The sequence below is a fragment of the Alternaria hordeiaustralica genome (assembly GCF_023758085.1).
Source record: "Alternaria hordeiaustralica strain BMP 2776 chromosome Unknown scaffold_2, whole genome shotgun sequence".
Classification (NCBI taxonomy): Eukaryota; Fungi; Ascomycota; class Dothideomycetes; order Pleosporales; family Pleosporaceae; genus Alternaria; species Alternaria hordeiaustralica.
The window spans coordinates 1,901,578-1,920,343 of NW_026056774.1; the positions used below are offsets into that span (position 1 = coordinate 1,901,578).

The 18,766-nt window shown below is 54.2% G+C and overlaps 8 protein-coding genes across 8 annotated transcripts; 5 read left to right on the forward strand and 3 right to left on the reverse strand.

Annotated features, from left to right (window-relative positions):
- Window positions 1–101: 101 nt before the first annotated feature.
- J4E84_002096 (uncharacterized protein) lies at window positions 102–1,564 on the forward strand (the record flags this gene model as incomplete). The annotated part of the gene is made up of 2 exons (XM_049384724.1): window positions 102–156; window positions 225–1,564. 2 exons carry the CDS (start codon window positions 102–104, stop codon window positions 1,562–1,564), a joined length of 1,395 nt encoding a protein of 464 aa, XP_049248080.1.
- A 291-nt stretch (window positions 1,565–1,855) lies between these two features.
- Window positions 1,856–2,838, forward strand: J4E84_002097 (uncharacterized protein; the record flags this gene model as incomplete). Its single annotated transcript, XM_049384725.1, has 2 exons — window positions 1,856–2,148; window positions 2,220–2,838. The coding sequence occupies 2 exons, from the start codon at window positions 1,856–1,858 to the stop codon at window positions 2,836–2,838; spliced, it is 912 nt and encodes a 303-aa protein (XP_049248081.1).
- A 280-nt stretch (window positions 2,839–3,118) lies between these two features.
- J4E84_002098 (uncharacterized protein) lies at window positions 3,119–4,208 on the reverse strand (the record flags this gene model as incomplete). Its single annotated transcript, XM_049384726.1, has 2 exons — window positions 3,119–3,252; window positions 3,299–4,208. The coding sequence occupies 2 exons, from the start codon at window positions 4,206–4,208 to the stop codon at window positions 3,119–3,121; spliced, it is 1,044 nt and encodes a 347-aa protein (XP_049248082.1).
- Window positions 4,209–4,980: 772 nt separating this feature from the next.
- J4E84_002099 (uncharacterized protein) lies at window positions 4,981–7,532 on the forward strand (the record flags this gene model as incomplete). Its single annotated transcript, XM_049384727.1, has 3 exons — window positions 4,981–5,092; window positions 5,147–6,954; window positions 7,005–7,532. 3 exons carry the CDS (start codon window positions 4,981–4,983, stop codon window positions 7,530–7,532), a joined length of 2,448 nt encoding a protein of 815 aa, XP_049248083.1.
- Window positions 7,533–7,756: 224 nt separating this feature from the next.
- On the reverse strand, window positions 7,757–9,424 carry J4E84_002100 (uncharacterized protein; the record flags this gene model as incomplete). The annotated part of the gene is made up of 1 exon (XM_049384728.1): window positions 7,757–9,424. One exon carries the CDS (start codon window positions 9,422–9,424, stop codon window positions 7,757–7,759), a length of 1,668 nt encoding a protein of 555 aa, XP_049248084.1.
- A 1,119-nt stretch (window positions 9,425–10,543) lies between these two features.
- On the forward strand, window positions 10,544–14,347 carry J4E84_002101 (uncharacterized protein; the record flags this gene model as incomplete). The annotated part of the gene is made up of 7 exons (XM_049384729.1): window positions 10,544–10,593; window positions 10,698–11,106; window positions 11,156–11,560; window positions 11,630–11,726; window positions 12,214–12,220; window positions 12,279–12,345; window positions 12,497–14,347. 7 exons carry the CDS (start codon window positions 10,544–10,546, stop codon window positions 14,345–14,347), a joined length of 2,886 nt encoding a protein of 961 aa, XP_049248085.1.
- A 415-nt stretch (window positions 14,348–14,762) lies between these two features.
- On the reverse strand, window positions 14,763–15,901 carry J4E84_002102 (uncharacterized protein; the record flags this gene model as incomplete). Its single annotated transcript, XM_049384730.1, has 3 exons — window positions 14,763–15,482; window positions 15,545–15,792; window positions 15,853–15,901. The coding sequence occupies 3 exons, from the start codon at window positions 15,899–15,901 to the stop codon at window positions 14,763–14,765; spliced, it is 1,017 nt and encodes a 338-aa protein (XP_049248086.1).
- A 266-nt stretch (window positions 15,902–16,167) lies between these two features.
- Window positions 16,168–18,237, forward strand: J4E84_002103 (uncharacterized protein; the record flags this gene model as incomplete). The annotated part of the gene is made up of 3 exons (XM_049384731.1): window positions 16,168–16,389; window positions 16,481–17,435; window positions 17,489–18,237. 3 exons carry the CDS (start codon window positions 16,168–16,170, stop codon window positions 18,235–18,237), a joined length of 1,926 nt encoding a protein of 641 aa, XP_049248087.1.
- Between the last annotated feature and the right edge of the window lie 529 nt (window positions 18,238–18,766).

Here is an 18,766-nt window from a genome sequence, read left to right on the forward strand (position 1 = left end):
CTATCGCACCCCTGCCGCCGATGCGGAGCGTCATATCTTTTTCTCGAACGCGCAAACAGTCACAACCCAATTCCACACCTTATTCTCTCATAGATCTCAAGATGGCATCCGAAAAGAAAGTAGCAGAGAACATGCTCTGGGGAGGTCGTTTCACAGGTTCGTGCAGCCATTGGCCTATTGAGTTCACCAACACTTGAGATGACTGGTGCTAAGACGCGTTGCAGAGGGCCTCGACCCAGTCATGGAGCAATACAATGCTTCTCTCCCCTACGACCGTCTCTTCTACGCTGAAGATATCGCCGGCTCTATCGCATTCGCCCGCGCAAACAAGAACAATGGCATCCTCACCGCCGACGAGTTCGCTGCCATCGAGAAGGGCATGGCACAGATCAAGGAGGAGTGGGCGTCGAATTCCTTCGAGGTCAAGGCGAACGATGAAGACATCCACACCGCCAACGAGCGACGGCTAAGCGAGATTATCGGCAAGGACATTGGAGGCAAACTCCACACAGGGCGAAGCAGGAACGAGCAAGTCGCGACCGACATGCGGTTATGGCTGAGGGAGCAGCTCAGGACACTAGAGGGCTACTTGAAGCTCCTGATCAAGACATCGGTACAGCGAGCCGAGGCTGAGATCGACGTGCTCATGCCGGGCTACACACATCTCCAGAAGGCACAGCCCGTCCGGTGGTCGCACTGGATCCTATCGCATGCCACCGCTTTCGCATCCGAGCTCGAGCGCCTCCGCGAAGTCATCAAGCGCGTCAACCGTTCCCCACTCGGTTGCGGCGCGTTGGCAGGCAACCCCTTCAACATCGACCGCGACGCCATGGCCAAGGAGCTTGGTTTTGAGGGCCTGCTTACAAACTCCCTCAACGCCGTCGGAGACCGCGACTTCGTCTTCGAGACACTACAATGGGGGTCGAGCTTCATGCTCAAGATGTCGCGCTGGGCGGAGGATCTGATCATCTACTCGAGTCTGGAGTTTGGTTTCGTGCGGTTGGCCGACGCCTACTCTACCGGAAGCTCTCTCATGCCCCAGAAGAAGAACGCAGACTCTCTGGAACTCATCCGAGGAAAGAGCGGTCGTGCGTTCGGGCACATGGCGGGTTTGTATGTCACCATCAAGGGTCTTCCTACAACCTACAACAAGGATCTGCAGGAGTCTGTTGAGCCTCTCATCGACCACATCAAGACGGTCAGCGACTCCATCCAGATCGCCACCGGTGTTCTGTCGACCCTGAAGATCAATGCCGACAAGATGCACGCTGCATTGGCCCCGGAGATGCTGGCCACAGAGTTCGCAGACTACCTCGTCCGAAAAGGTGTGCCTTTCCGTGAGGGTCACCACATCTCTGGTCGTGTCGTTGCGCTAGCAGAGGACCAAAACGTTCCCATGGATAAGCTGAGTTTGGAGCAGCTGAAGGGTATCGACTCCAGGTTAGGCGACGACGTAGTTGAGTGCTTAGATTACGAGCGCGCGGTAGAGCTGAAAAACGCCACTGGTGGTACAAGCAAGAGCGCTGTTATGGAGCAGATCGACATCTTGAAGACGATCCTCTAGAGTAGAGGTTTGCCAAGCGACGCCAAAAACGGGGTTAGACAAAATTCACGGTGGTGACAGGTTATGAGAAATGAGAAATGATTACCACACCACTTAGATGTCGAGCGTCGATGAAGGCTGTCGCATGTGTGCGCTGTTAGCATGTGCTTACCCCACTTCATCTAGCCAGCGGATCCGCGTTCACATCGCAATGAGCCCTATGCTTTGGTAGATCTGGATTTACTGCAACTAACTCGCATCTCATTCCTAAGAAAATCATTAGGGTCGAACACCTGTCTGAATAAAGCTACCATGCAACAAGATTCACACAACACCGACGTCATCGCAAACATAAACTACTTCCCTGCCACCGGCATCCCCATCCCCAAATCAGAATGGAAAGTCAAATACCTCGACGACAAAGATGAATACACCCGCCCCATGCTCATCCGCGATGTACGAAAAGCGAATAAGACGTTCGACCTAGACGTCAACGGCTTTACATTCGTCACACTCCCCCAGAAGCAGAGAGTAGACCGGCACAGCAGCGAAGAAGATGTAAAAAGAGAATACTACCCAGAGTTGGAAGAAGTGGTTAAGAAACTGTACAGCCCCACCAATATCCTCCATTCAAGACCCCGTCTTAAAAAGCAAAAATATCTAACAACACCCCCAGAACCAACGCCTCAACCGTCCACATCTTCAACCACGTAATCCGCGCGCACACCTCCCCCTCCGCAAAGGGCATCCAAGACGCCCTCGGCCGATGGCAAGACATACCCTCGGGCCACCCCCACGTCGACTACGCGGGCTCCGCATCCGCTCTCAGCGGTACACTGACTGAACTCTCGCTCCCACCTCACATCAACAATCTCTTCACAACATCCACGCGCTACGCCTTCCTCAACTGCTGGCGGCCCCTAAAGACCGTGCGGCGAGACCCGCTGGCCGTGTGCGATGCGGATACGGTGCCGGAGAGTGATTATCAGGTTAGGTTGAGGGAGTTTAGTCGCACGGGGAATCGGAGTGAGAATTATGTGATTAGTTGTGGGGCGTTGGAAAAACAAGAGAGGGAGGAGGAGGGGGGAGGGATGGAGGAGGGGATAGGGAAAGGGCATGAGTGGTGGTATATGAGTGGGATGCAGCCGTGGGAGATGGTTGTGTTCAAGGGGTTGGATTCGAAGAGGGAGGAGAGGGGGTGGAGGTGTCCGCATACGGCGTTTAGGGTTGAGGGGAGTGAGGGGGAGGAGGCGAGGGAGAGTATTGAGGCGAGGGTTGTGGCGTTTTGGGAGTAGGAGTTGGGGTGGATGGGAGGGGGTGGTGGTGTGGAGTGAGTATGTCATCTTTTTGGTACCTTGGATTTCAAGGCTTCGTCCTGGAGATTTTCTTTGTGAATTTGTTTCGCGACGAGCTATCTACGTTACTTGCTCTGTTTTTCAGACCAGATTTTGCTATTGGTGTGCTACTCATCGCTTTTCCTGGAGGCGTCCGATAAGTAGACGTGCCTCAGAGTCGGCACGGATCACTAATAGTTGGTCCACAGTCCCGGCCTCGCCGGCCGTGATCGAAGTGAACCTAGGCGTATACTGGAGGTAGACAGTGGCCTCGGGGGCCTCTCAGGCCGTTCGCGTATGCTGGGTAGATCGTGAAGAGAGCTTGGTCTGCGTAGGTTCTCGCTGTTCCGTCGCGGTACGTCAAGAAATCGGCTACTAGTCCTAGGTTCCGCCTGATTGCTGGCTCTGGAATCCGACTGACCACTTGCCATCGCAGCCTGCTGTTCATCGTGGAGGTATTTTGTAAAGACGAAATCTCTCCACTTGAGCTCTTTCTTCAAAGCGATAAACTTTGGCTCGGCATAGACCTCTCGGTTGATTTTGGCCATGCCGTATTTGCAATGCTTGTGGTTGTAATCCTTGATAGCCCTGCCGAGCACTAGCCGAAGCGCTTCGCATGATCTTGTCCCCAGCTGTGCAACAACCATATCGTCAGAGACGAGGCGACGTGCAAGCAACTTCTGACTCTTATCCATACCCAATTTCCCCGGCAGGAGACCACGACCTCGGGTCCAGAAGGACGGCTTAGTGTAGAGTAATGTCTTGTGATGATTTCCACCTTCACATCTGTGCATCCGGAAAGCGTAGAGCTGCTCGAAGACGTAAGCGATGTCGACTCCAATAGTTCGTGCCGGCTCCATGATGAAAGTGCTGATGAACTGGCGGTCGCTATCCTTTAGCAGACTTTGAGTATTATCAACGACAGTCTCACATGCCTTGTGAATGACATCAGCGTATTCGAGAACTACGCGCGTTTCTTGAAAAGTCAAAAGGCTGGTATTTCGCGCGGAGAGATTCGTGGTGGATAGTTTGGGCGAACATGCAGCGAGCGCATAATGGAGCTCGTGAAAGTCGACGTCGTAGCTGTATACCAGGATGTCAACGAGAAGGCGGACAAGGAGATCGACTGCGGCAGGCTTGTCTTGAGGAAGTTCCAAGTTTGTATCGTGGCCTAGAATTTGCTCTGGACCGAAGGGATAAGACTCCAAGGGGTGGTGGGAGGTTTCGATCGAATTACGTGGTGTGATGGGAGGGCGATGGCTTGCGCTGTACGTTCGTTTTGGTTGCCCTGCGCTCAGGTTGCCTACACCCTCCTGAGACAGTTCCGGCATTACGAAGCCCTGTGACGAAATGAATGCTGATGAGGATAGCGAGAAAGACGATGCTGATACCGAGTGCGATTGTTCGCAGGTTTGACAAAGAGGAATGGAGAAAGGGGAATCACAATCACGAGGGTGCCTCTGAGACCCTTTTGAACTTCCTTACATCGAACAACGTAACCATCGTCAAGTTGTGGCCTGTAGGGGTCCAAAGCGGAGTCGTTGGTCGTCTGACTGGCCATCCACAGCGATGTATTGCGTGAGTCCTGGCATCTCAGCGGATGATTTGTCGAGAAAGTCTGAATCACATATTCAGGGTCGATGATGATGGTACTATTCAGCTTGCCTGAACCGTAAGTGTCATTCACAGTAGACCGATGCGGCATCTGTTCCTACCAAAGCATCGATTAGCAGAGAACCTTGGAAGGCTGAATGTCTTCGAGCAATCAGCTCGAAGACACGGGCGGCGTAAGTCGACTTCATCGCGAGATATTGCATCGCCTTGAGAGAGGAATTGCTGGAGTGTGATCTGCGAAGGCGTGGGATGGAGTTGGGCATGTGAAAGCAGAAGGCGAGGGGTGAATGCAGGGTGGCAGGGGTGTGCTGCATGACGCCACAGCCGAGGAGCCAAAATTACTCGGGGGGCTGGCTTATCGATTAACAAAATTATCGCCGTCCCACTCTCCACCACCCACCAGACAGTGCAGCGCCGAGTTTCTGACACCGCATAGTCAAGGTGGCGTCGATTCCTTTCCGATTCAAATCAGGTGGCAGCGGCAACAATATGGCGCCCATGGCTGCGACAGCGCACCACCACCGGAGCACGACTAAGAAGGACAAGAAGGGCTTCAAGTCCCGCCATGCCACCAAAGGCGCGCTGAAGGAGCAGAGCAAGGGTTAGTCGCTCCTTCCCCGCCACCGCGCCCAACTGTGCTGACTGTTTCTTCTAGGCAAGGTCAACTCCCTCTCGTTCGAATTCGGCAGCCGCAAGACCCCCCACCAGCAAGTCATGAGCAAGTTCGACCGCCGCAACCGCGCCAAGCAGATGCGCATCAACAAGGACCACGAGCACGCAAAGTCGTCCAACGTCTTCGCCGGGAAAGATGGTGCGCCGAGGATCACCGCCCTCATTCCGCTATGTTCGGACGTCTCCACCTCAGAAGCTGTCCGCAGCCTGAACGCCAGCCTGGACATTGAAGAGGAGGTTCCCGAAGCGGGATGGACTCGCACAAATGTCGACCGTTTTAAGCAAAAGGTGCAATATCTGATCGTCCAGAGGGATCTGCTGGCGGCTCTCGACGCCTGCCGCGTCGCCGATTTTGTTGTCTTCATTCTGTCGGCGCACGAAGAAGTCGACGCAGAGGGCGAGCTGATCATGAAGTCGGTTGAAAGCCAGGGCATTTCAAACACTTTCACCGTGGTGCAAGGACTGGACAAGGTCGAACCCGCCAAAGCCAGGCCGTCAGTCGTTTCGTCGCTCAAGTCCTACATCACCCACTGGCTACCCGCGACCGAGCGCGTCTACTCTCTCGACAACCGCCAAGAAGCCGCAAACCTCGTTCGGTCGCTATGCACAACTACCACAAAGGGTGTCCGGTGGAGGGACCAGAGGAGCTACATGTTCATTGAGGACATCGCGTGGCCTGGAGGCAAGTCGGCCGTCAACGCGGACGACACGGGTGATGTGGTCATTACCGGTGTCGTGCGCGGGCTTGGGTTGAAGGCCGACAGGCTGGTACAGGTGGGAGACTGGGGTGATTTCCAGGTCGACAAGATCGTAGCCGCCCCACTAGAGACGAGGAAGAAGCACAAGGAGGAAGAGATGGCTGTTGATACAGAAGGCGATGGCATCCTAGAGCGTCCCACAGAAGACCAGGACGACCTAGCAGATCTCGCACCAGAGGAAACCATCATGGACGACGTGACCAACTACGCCACGTCTATTGCGCCTTCTGAGCGCAAGGGCGTCTTGCTAGACGACCACCACTATTTCTCAGACGAGGAAGAGGAGGTCGCGCCGGCCAAAAAGAGGCGGCTACCAAAGGGCACAAGTGAATACCAGTCCGCATGGTATCTCGACGACATGTCCGACTCGGGCTCGGATTTGGAAGACTTCGACGACATGGAAGTTGACGAAGACGCCCAGAGCCAGCCTGCGCACCCTGCAGATGGTGTAGAGGGAATGGACGTCGATGGCAAAGCTATGACCGAGGGCGCTCCTTCAGAATACCCGCAATCGGAGATGTTCCTAGATCCATCACCAGAGGACGAGGCCGCACAGATCGAGGAGTACCGGAAGTCTAGGAAGACAGAAGAGGACGAAGATCTTGAGTTCCCCGACGAGATCGAGCTGCATCCAAACGTGAATGCGCGAGAGCGTCTCATTCGCTACCGGGGACTGAAAAGTCTAAGGAACAGCACATGGGAGACAGAAGAGGATCGACCATACGAGCCGGAAGAGTGGCAGCGGTTGCTCGACATCTCCGACTACAAGCGTACAGCGACCAAGTTCATGCGCGAAGCCTGGGCTGGCGGTGTCAAGCCCGGAACTCGGGTCAGCGTTCACATTCGCGGTGTCCCGCTACAATTCCAGGAGATGCAGTCACGGCCAATGGCCATGTTCTCACTCCTGAGACACGAGCACAAGCGTACAGCCGCCAACTACAGCATACTGCTCAGCTCTGAGCATGACGGCCCGATCAAGTCGAAGACTGAGATGATCGTGCAGTGCGGGCCAAGGAGGATAGTAATCAACCCTGTAAGTCACCTTAAGCTTCTACTCTATCCCTCAATACTAACAGCATCTAGCTGTTTTCCCACGCCGGTAACACACCGAACAACGTGCACAAATTCTCCCGCTTCCTCCACCCTGGCCAATCGGCTATTGCATCTTTCATCGGACCTCTAACTTGGGGCAACGTCCCTCTCCTCTACTTCACTCGCACAACCCCCTCTCCCGACCAGCCCTCCTCCCTTCGCCTAATCGCGACCGGAACATCTCTCCCACCCTCCACAAACCGCATCATCGCCAAGCGCATCATCCTGACGGGCCACCCGTACAAGATCAACAAGCGCGTTGTCACAGTGCGCTACATGTTCTTCAACGACGGCGACGTCAAGTGGTTCAAGAGCTTACCGCTGTGGACGAAGCGCGGAAGGAGCGGTTTCATCAAGGAGAGTTTGGGTACGCACGGATACTTCAAGGCTACTTTCGATGGCAAGATCAGTCCCATGGATGCTGTTGCTGTTAGTTTGTACAAGAGGGTTTACCCGAGAGGCGCGAGAGCGTGGAGGGGTGAGCTGGACCAGGCAGGTGAGATGGAACAAGCTGCTTAGAGGCTTACGACGCGTCAATGACTTTTATGATATCATGGGGTTTTAGATAGGCTAAAATGGGTATGGAGTTTGTTGTTCATCTTTTACGAATAGAGTATCTGAGCCTATACTCGTTCAACAGATCCGTGAAGTAAACGCCGTGAAATGCTTATACGAAGGATGCTTTTCACCGCCAACGCCAATTCGAGGTCTTAAAAGTGCATTAAACCAAGTCTCTTGACCCCTCACTTCCTAGCAAACCTCTCAAGCGCCGGTCCATAATCCTTCTTCAATCTCTCCTTCCTCTCAATCTGCCTCTTCTGCATATTCTTCAACGCCTCCCTCGCCCTCTCCTTCTCCTCATCAACCACATTCTTCGTCCCACTCTTCCTCAAATACCTCCTCAGCGCCGAATTCCTGCCCTTTCCCCTCTTCTTCAACATATCCACCTTATCCGGCTCCTTCTCGCCCCTCGCAGCGCGGTATTCCCGCTGCCGCTCTTCGTTAGACGCGAGATCGAGGTTACCGACAAAATTGGGGTCGAGCGCAATCATCTCGGGTTGGATCTTTTCCAGCAGGGCATGCACTTCTGTTTCGCGGCGCTGCTTGGAGGTTTCGTAGGGGTTGGTGCCGGGCTCGAGGGTGTCGGGGTTGGCTTCTCCGGCGCCGGGCACGATGATGGAGGAGAAGCCTTTGTCGTGCGATATGCCGAGGACGTCTTCGAAGGGGCAGAAGCGCACGCGGCTGACGTTTAGGCCTTCGCCGCCCCAGCCCATGTACGGCATGATGGGCGCTGCGGCGTCCTCGGGGTTGCGGCGGAAGATGTCGTCTTTGTAGATGGAGGTCTGTGTGCCGTAGCCGACGGCTGTGAGGTTGCGGTCGGAGATGGAGAGCGTGGTGCCCGGGACGCGCAGGTGGGTTTGGTACATTTCTTTGAACATGCGGACGTCCCAGACGGACATGCGTCGGTCTTGCGATGTGCTGACCATGTATGTTCCTGATCTGTCGACTGCGATGCTTCGAACGGGGCCGCGGTGTGGGAGGAGTTTGACGAGGGGCGTGGCGCTGTTGGGCGACCAGAGGGTTACGAGACCTTTTTGGTGGCCGACATGCAGGATGGCGTTGTGTGGATTTTGTGCGAAAGCTGTCGCAGGGCCGAGTTTTGTGTATAGTTGTGGTAGGGATTGTCCTGTCGAAACATCGGTGTATCGTATTATACCCGCGGTCGATACCGAGGCGAGGAGGAAGTGGTAGGGGAGGTATTCGAGGTGTGTGGCTTCGGAGTGGTTCTTAAGCTTGTGCATCTCCACACCGTCGCCCGAGTAGATGTAGACACAGTTCTTCTGCGCGACCGCAAAGTTCTTCTGGTTGCTCGTATGCAGCCATCGCGCGTCTCGCACCGTCTCGTTGAGTTGGAGTTCGCAGCCGACTTTTCCGTCTCGCCAGTCAAAGGTCGCGACATGTCCTTTCCTGCCTGCGATCAACAAGTCCCGGCCGTTGCGACTGTACTCGCATACATCGTAAGGACCCAGACCGTCTAACTTCAACTCGAAGCCTTTCTTCGCCGTCTCCATACCAACTTCCCGCTTGATTTCATCTTGTCGCACTTTGTATGTTCTTTCCAGCTCATTTTCGGTTTCCAATAGTCCTGGGTTGTTCTCGAGCAGAACTTCGACATTCTTCGCTTCTATCGCCGCCTGCTTGTTCTTCACCTCAAGCGATGTAATGTTTCTCCGCAGCTTCTTATCCTTGACTGTTTTCGGCCGTATGCGGTCGCCGCGCCCATATTGTTTTGTGGCTGATTCGGTGAATTCGGCGATCGCGCGGGTGTCTTCGTCGTCTATGGGCGCTGCGTTTTGCGACTTGCGCCGCGGTTGCGCTGTGCTGGGCTTGGAGCCGCGTTCAGTGGCCATGATGCAGGTGCGGTGGCTGACAGCCTTTGGCGACAGTGGATAAATTGATTCGCTCCGTAAGCTAGTTTTGTGACTGGTGAATCCACTGCATGTATTCGCTGAGAGTGTATGCGCAAAGGGTTCCTGGTCGCGAATGCCCCAATTCTAGAATTATTTCTGCCGGCGTTCACCGCTTCGAAGTCTTGGCGACACTAGTGATGCACAACCCAAACTCCACGCCTCCCTCACCATCACTAAACTTCTGTTTTGCTGACTTCACGTGAAATCAAACACCATCTCCGCTGATATCCGTCGAAGTCCTCAGGTCGGGGTCATCTAGATTATCTTGATCAGGCTTTGCAAGTGGTAGCATCTCAGCGTGGCATTCACCTTATGGCCTCCGCACGAGAGTTATGTTTGCGTGCCGACATCCTTCCTTTCGGGGTTTCCAAGGCTCGCACTGGACGTAGAGATGGCCTTGGAACCGAATGTACCCTTGGTCTGTTTATTCGTGCTTGATGTAAGGTCCATCGCCTCGGCATTGCTCGACATTTAAAGCTGAGGTGACGGTTGAGCGGCTGTTTGAGCTTGAGCATCTGCAGCCGCTAAAGCTTGAGCTTGTTGAAGCTGGAACGCAGCAGCGCGGGCACGCATTTTAGCCTTTCTGGCCTCTGATGGCTCCCCATTTTGTCCCTTACGACCCATGGCAGTAGTCAAAGAGAGATTGGAAAAAGATTGAGGGGGCTGGAGGAGCTGGAGGAGCTGGAGGAGCTGGAGGAGCTGGAGGAGCTGGAGGAGCTGGAGGAGCTGGAGATGTAGTAGGGTTTTAGACAGCTTCAAGGCTGTGTGCTCAGTGTGTATGCTCAGGTGCTCGTACAGGAATCCAGACGATGACTGCTACTCAGCGCCGAGATCGCAGTATCACATGCTACACATGTGTTGGGCAGCTGCAGCTTCTCTCACTGGCTCCTGCCTTCACCTTGAGTTCGGCCCAAACAAACAGCGTGTACCTTTAGGCTTCGCTTAGGCATCCCTCTCTTATTCCCACCGCCGTACAGGGTCTCAGGGTCTCTCATCAACCCCATTCCACTCTCTCGTTCTCATACTTCACATACTACTCTACAACACCAGTCGCCAACGATGGGAGGCCGCCGCAATGTGCACGCTTACAATCAGGATGAGATCGACAGGTACGTACAAATAAGATTGACCGGAAATGCCATCGACAGCATGATTACTATTGAAACAACCCAGTCGCAGTCCAATTTGACGCGCTGCTAACCTTTCTTCCCAGGCTCCAGGGTATCCCGCTTCCCATGAAGATCAAGTGCGGCCGGTGCCACAAGAACCTCCCTCAAGTCAAGTACTCCACCAAGCAGCTGACCGATGCACGACACCAAATCAAGACCTCAAGCAAGATCTTCAAGCCCATCAACTGCCACAGTTGCACTGGGCAGCAGAAGGTCGAGATCGAGTGCACCATGTGTGGCAAGACGAAGGGCTTGGAGGAGTTCGCAAAGTCTCAGCGCGCCAAGCCCGACACTGCCAAATGCTTCAAGTGTGTTGAGGCTCAGCTCGCTGATGAGGCCGTCGATGAAGACCGCTATATCGAACCAGATAGGGCCTTTGTTCCGCCCGACCACTCACAGGGTCAGTTTCCCGAGTACTGGTCCGCAGCTACTAGTGAAACATCTTCTACTTATGTGAGCTTTCTACAAGGGCTGTCTGTGGCCGTCATACTGATCTGTATAGGGGGATGATGAGTGGAAGACTGTCAACGGCATCAACCGACGAACCGAGCGCAAGGACATTGAAGACGGAGGTATTGCGCTGTCGGCTAGCTTCCAGAAGGCTATGTCCATGAACGGTGAAGCAGACGAGAGCCTCATCGGCACTGAATACTCCTTCCCGGCTGGCCATGGAAACGCCAACACTGACAGCTGGAGCGAGGTCCGCACCAAGTCCTGGCACACCCAGTCCAATGCGGCTCCTAGTGCGAGCTCAGGCTTCAACCCCAACGCCTATCGTCGCTCGACTTCCTCCGTCACCGGCTCGTCCCACACCTTCACCTCCAGTGTGGCTGAGCGATCTGACACTTCGGAGATCCGCCCCAATGGATGGGCCAAGATTCGTGCTGCTCCTCGAGGTCCTCCTATGGTATGTTCAACGATGAATCCTTCAGATCTTGAGTGTTGGCAAAAAAAAAAAATACTGACTATTTCATAGATGCCTATGGGTGATACTGTCCGACAGACAGGGTCCACTGTCGATGCTTGGGACTCGGATGAGGAGGAAGACGAAGAAGACGAGGACGATGATGACAGTGACGACGACACAGTCATCTAGTCACTTGATCCCGGTATATAGAGATCACAGAGATTGACAAGTTTGCACAACGGACAAGGTCCTGTTCTGCAAGGGGATGCGGGAGTTTGGATTGGACTGGCGTTTGATGTGTACATGGATTATTTGATTTAGCTGTGGTCATGACAGCGAATTGTCTACCACGTGCTGTCCCACCGGAGGGACGTACATAGGACTACAAAAGTTGAATTCCTGAATCGATAGCGTTATGGATAGCCCTATCGCGCGACTATGGTGACAGTGAATGGAACGCTGTCAGGGGTAGACTAATCCGGAAAAAGCGACTAATTGCCACCACGTGATTGCGCGCCGTACCCCAACGCGCCTTCCTGCGCATGTCCCACCCCACTCACACCCAGCGCAGTCGCTCCACCACGACTGTACCGCAACACTTTCTTTCAAATCACTTTGGTTTCAATCGCTCTTACAGTACGAAATAGATACAGGCATCATGTACGTCAAGTTTCGCTATTCGACTTTATGGGCGCGCAAGACTAATGAGTGGCGACAGGAGCGGACGACGACCTAGAGGCGCAGGCATTCGGGGGCCGCACTCTGCCTTGACAGATTTTCTGGCCGTGAGTGACATCTGTTCTGGGGACAAGCATGCCCAACATTCAAGACTTGCGACATGAAGATCGAAAGCGGCTGGGTTCTTGCTCGATAGCGGCCGCGCAAACCTCAGTGGGCGAGGCTTGAGAGAGACACTCGCTAATATCTCATTATCAGGCGAACAACATCTCTGCAGCAGAGATCCGCGATTCGTACGAACAGCGTCGTCAACAAGCCGAGCGAGACGCAGCAGAAACAGGAGATAATGGCGAGGGACCTTCAAATGCCGGTGAAGAGGACGAAGATGTCGAGGAGGACGTACAAGCCGAATCCTCCGCAATGGCAGCCGAGCGCACCCGCAAACGTAAGCGCAACCAAGACGAGGCCATAGCGAAGATCAAGAAGGGCAAGGCGGCGAAGAAGGCATCAAAGAAGAAGAGCAAGAAGAAGGGCTCAGACGATGAGTCCGACTTCGAAGATGCGATGGACATGTACAAGAAGGCGAAGCCCCTCCCTGGTCAATTGGAGAATTGCGAAATCTGCGACAAGCGATTTACCGTCACACCATACAGCAAAGCTGGTCCAGATGGTGGACTCCTGTGTACACCATGTGGAAAGGAGATGGTCAAAGATGCAAAGGCGGAGAAGAAGTTGGCTAAGCCAGTTGTGCGAAAGGGTCGCAGGAAGATTGAGAGCAACCGCCTTGATGGTATGACACAGCGCGGACCCAAAACACTTCAACAATTGTGTATCGAGAAGCTCGCGAAACATTCGGAGGACATTGACGAGCTGGGCGAGATGCCAGAGGGTATCATGAACCGAATCAGCGAGATCTTCTCCAAGAAGCGAGCGATGAACTCCAACACGATGAAGCTGTTCCTCCAGTCAGACATGCAGTCAATCGCAATTCATGAGGCAGCATATCTCGAGACGGAGGACTACGACCAGATCTTTGCCGTTTGCCCAAATGTCAAGCGTCTGTCGCTGCGCAACTGCTGTCAGTTCAAGGATAGCAACATCGACTACATGAACGAGAAGGCGAAGGCACTCGAAGAGATTCAGCTGCTAGGAGCCAACCTCGTCTCCAACGACAAATGGATTGAACTCTTCATTGCTAGGGGCCAAGATCTCAAGTCGCTGAAAGTTGAGTGGTTAGACGCCGCGTTCGACGACCAAGTAGTTGAGGCACTTTCCACCTTCTGCCCCAACCTTGAACGCCTCAAGATTGAGCGCTGCAAGAAGATCGGCCCGGACAGTATCGACGCCATTGCTCACTTGAAGCGCCTGAAACACCTCACACTCCGCTTCTACGACCCCATCACCCGCGAGAAGCTCGTCCATCTAGTCGACTCAGTTGGCGACAACCTCCGCACCCTCTGCCTAGAGCACTTCCTGGACAACACAACAGAGCCTACCGATGACGTTCTCGAAGCCATCCACAACAAGTGTCACTATCTCAGCAAGTTCCGCTTCACAGAGAACAACGAATGCACCGACGCTGGCTACGTGAAACTCTTCACCAACTGGACCAACCCACCGCTCCACTACATCGACGTCAACTCAACCCGCGACCTAGACAACACAAACCCCGACGGACCCGAAGACGAGCCTATCGGCCTCGGGTCCAACGGTTTCCGCGCCCTAATGGCCCATTCGGGCTCGCGCCTCGAATTCCTAGACATATCCTCCTGCCGCCACATCTCGCACGCTACCTTTACAGAAATCTTCGACGGCAAGAAGGAATATCCTCATATCCGCGAGATCAACCTCTCCTTCTGTCCCGTCGTCGATACGGAGATTGTAGCTGGTGTCTTCCGGTCGTGTCCCGCTATCAAGAAGGTAGTCACGTTTGGTTGCTTCCAGGTCGCTGACGTGGTGGTGCCGAGGGGTATCGTCTTGATCGGAGCGCCGAGGGCACAGGATCAGATTGAGCAGTTTGGTGAGGTGGTGTTGGATTATCAGAGGGAGAATGAGCAGAGTATCGGGCATATGCGTGCTATGGGGCGTATCGTTCCTGTCGTGGGATAGATGTGTGTTCTTCAAAAGCGGCGTATGGGCGCATGTATGGTAGGGCGTACTGGTGGCATCACACGTTCAAGTTTACGCGTCGATATCTGGGGAGACATACTACGGTGGCTATGGGCGTTTTCTGTTCGTATGCGAGATGATATAGATGCATAAAGATGTCAATCACTCTGCGCAAGAATCTTCATATTGAGTATGCGGATGCTGGATGCTGGATGCTAATAGATACATGATACATGGTACTCCTCAAACGCGACCATTGCCCTCGCGCTGACTCCTCGCTTGCCCAAATCGTTAAATGGTAATAAGTAACAGCGTAGCTACGCATATTCTCAAGTCCTACAGATGAGCTGAGTGGGACATACGTAGTCCTCTGCGCCCCCGGCGTAGATGTACTACCCCACTAATTGTAACCCACTCATACCTTGCTCAACCAGATCATAAACCCAAATTGCACCACATAGCTATAAACAAACAGAAACTGCGTCCTCCTCGACTTCTGACCAGTCTTGATATCCTGGGGATATCCCACGGGAGCAGGAGCGCCAAAGGCGTCTTGTGGTTTATTGTCAGGCAACAGCACGTATTTCAGGCTCCTCAACAAGAAGAACGAGTTCGCGCTGAAGCAGTAAAGGAATATGACCCAGCCGACCCAGGAGCTACTGAAACCGATCCAGTTGGCCAAGTTGGTGATGAGCAGAGATACGATGACGTGGACGAACTTGTAGCCGCTGTATGCGACGAGGTCGAGGAGTTGCGAGGAGCTGCTGATGGCGAGGAGGAAGGTGCCGGTTCGGATGATGAGGATCTCGAGTAAGGTGACGGCGATTGCGACGGTAGCGGTCTTGCCCAGGAGTTCGGGGTTGAAGGCGCCGCGTAGACCTGCGAAGAGTGTCGATAGCAGGATGTAGGTCACCAGGGCCATGGTGGGTATGTACATGTCTGGTGAGTTGACATCTTCTCGTGGAGGTTGGTATAGCAGTGCGGCGGAGGCTGATGGGTCGGCCGTGTGTTGTCTTTGGCGCGACCAGGGACGGTGCCACCATGGGAAGAGGATGATGCGTAGTTTGTTAAGGACGTAGGAATTTGTGACGTTGAAGTAGTGCTTCAGTGCGGATACTGAGACAAGGCGTCCTAGCTGGGATATTGTCAGTGGTCTGTTCATCAACGGGGGGCCTGCGCTATGCCTTGTGGACATACGTTCTGTTCCATGTAGTGCTGCCCAGCGTCCACGGCGCTCTTTCCCATCTGGAACCCTAACTGGGCAGTCGGGTCGTTGATGAAGCCGCCGAACGATGGGTGCACGCCATATCCGCCTTGTTGCGGCGGCATGCCACCAGCCTGTGATCCGTAGCCATAGCCGCTCTGGGGTTGTGAAGGGGGTTGCGGGGGAGGTGGTGACCGTAGCTGGGGGACTGTGGAAACGTGTTGTGGGACGGGGTGGTGTACTTGATGGAGTCAGTACACAGCATCTCAGGAGGCATCATGGGACGCGTCCTAATACGTACAAGGTGGTGAATGCGCCGGTGGTGGGTTGCCGTAGTTGGGGCGCTGCATGGCTGCGCGTCGGGGTGCTGGTCGGTGTAGCGAGTGCGGTGTCTAAGAGAATGAAAGAGACGAAGAACCAAGAGTTTTGTGATGCGCAATTGGACACGTCGCCGTCAATGTTGGTTGAATTTCTGCCTTGAGCTGCGGTGTCGTTGGCACCCCCGAATTCCGACCATCTGGCAAGAGCGTGCACGGCCCGTCGTCATATCCCACATGTGCCCGCCGCACCACCACGTCTCCCTTCCGCAACCTTCCCGCCGCCTTTCACCCTCGCCATGTTGGATACCTTCGAGATATTGACTACTTCCGGCGTAGTCCTGTGGTCGCGCACATATGTCCCGGTCGGCGCAAACGTCATCAACAGTTTAATCCGGGATGTCTTCATCGAGGAGCGCGTGCAACCTCACGCCGAAGATGCCGGCGCCAAACCTACATACAAGAAGGAGGGATATACTTTGAAGTGGACCGCAGCGAAGGATCTCGGCCTCATCTTTGTGGTACGAACACTGTTCCCGTTCGATCAAAGGGTCGAGACGGCACCACGGCGCAATGCGCCGTAGATATGCGCAAGGGCTGACTTTGCCATAGGCCGTATATCAAAGTCTAGTACACTTGACATGGGTCGACAAGCTCCTCGATAATGTGCGCGCACTCTTCGTCGGCCTCTATGGCGAGCAGCTGAAGACGGAGCACAGCAGTGTGGTCAACTGCGACAAATTCGGCGCCTACTTCGACCGACAGATGCATGACTTGGAAGGTGCCAGCGACTCTGGCGCACCAAGTATCAAGCTCACCACTCCCGAATCGAGTACCGACAACGACAGCGCCGACGAAAGCGTGCCCAAGCCAACGGCATTACAGAAACCACAGCAGTCCTTGTACGATACGAGCGCCGATTCAACACCAGTGCCCACGCCAGATACCTCGAGGCCTACTACACCGGCGCAAAGTCAGCTTTTGACTGGAAAGGCAAGACCGTTTGGAGGCAAGATGTCACGGCGAGACAAGAAGAAGGCCTCCGCATTCAGCTCGGCACCAGTGTCATCGGGCGACGAAGCATCAGCCAAGAAGAAGGGCAGGGGCTCAGCCAAGAAAGGCAGGGTGTGGGGTGAATTCGGTGCCGAGGAACAGGACGACTCTGTGCTCGACTACTCGCAATCAGACATCCAGGGCGACGCCTCTGGGAACGAGGCGCTTGAGGAGATCCGACCAGAGACATGGGGCCACAAGACAAAGAAGGGCGAGTTCGTGCTCAAAGATCTTGATGAAGAGATGGACGAGATAATCGCAGCACAAAACGCGAAGAAGGACAAGGAAGCGCCTGCTGCCTCTGGTGGGCTAGTAGGGTCCAGTCTGGGTGCCATTGGCGGCCTGTTCAGGAACGTGGTTGGTGGCAAGACACTGACCAAGGAGGATTTGGCAAAACCACTTAAGGGAATGGAACAGCACCTCCTTCGCAAGAATGTGGCTCTCGAAGCTGCGGTGCGACTATGTGAGAGCGTCGAGCGCGATCTCGTGGGCATGAAGACCCCCAGCTTTACCAGTCAGTTGACATGCCTAGCCCCCACTATATGCAGCTACTAACTATCGCAATAGCAATCGAGACGACGCTCAAGTCCTCCATGGAAAAGGCTCTCACCAAGATGCTTACTCCTACGTCCTCCCTGGACCTCCTCCGCGAAATTCAACATACCAACGCCACCACATCCCGCCCCTACGTCATCTCCATCGTCGGTGTAAACGGCGTAGGAAAGTCGACAAACCTATCCAAAATCGCCTTCTTCCTGTTGCAAAACCACCACCGCGTGCTCATCGCAGCAGCGGATACATTCCGTTCTGGTGCTGTGGAGCAACTACGCGTACACGTAGATAGATTGAAGGAGCTATCGCAAAGAGAAGGAGGTCAGGTCGATTTGTTCGAGAAGGGCTATGGCAAAGATGCTGCCAACATTGCAGCGGATGCCGTTACCTTTGCCTCGAAGAACAGCTTCAACGTGGTGCTCATCGACACCGCTGGTCGCCGACACAACGACCAACGTCTCATGTCTTCGCTTGAGAAGTTTGGCAAACTAGCCAATCCAGACAAGATTCTCATGGTAGGAGAAGCACTTGTCGGCACAGACTCTGTTGCACAGGCACGTAACTTCAACGCTTCTTTTGGCGTTGGGAGAAACCTCGATGGCTTTATTATCTCGAAATGCGATACCGTCGGCGATATGGTGGGTACACTGGTGTCAATGGTGCACGCGACAGGCATTCCAGTGGTATTCTTGGGTACCGGGCAGCATTACAGTGATCTAAGGACACTCAATGTTAGTGCCATTACGAGACTGCTCATGAGCTAAGTTTTCTACGGATTACCGGAGCCCTGTATTATAGTCTATCAATTCTAGTAATGATGAATCTCTGACCAGAGTAGGAAAAAGCAACATAAGAACCCACTGTTCGCAAGCTGAATGCCAATGCAAACCCATGTCCAGTCAAGCTTCAAGCGTGAGTAGTGACCCACACACCCCATTGTGGCGCCTGGAGAAAACCTGATCTTCGTCCCATTGAAGCTTAGATGTGGCTAAGTCACTGCGCCATAACCGTTTTGGCAGATTTTGGCTGTAAGGCCCGCCCGTACACATACACTCGCAAAAGATCCTCACACGATGTCAACGACGATGTTGTTGGCCAGCGCTGCACGGAAATTGCCGTTGAACGGCAAAAACGGCAGGCTAGGTGTAACGGAGCAATGCCCAGCAGCTCTTGTTGAATGCATGACCTTGTTTTGCAGAGATTGTGCGAGTTTCGCGTTGGGCAAATGACGACACAGACGCTCGTCCCCGCGTGCGCCTTCGACGTTCACGCCTCCCAAGCTTTACAGCATGC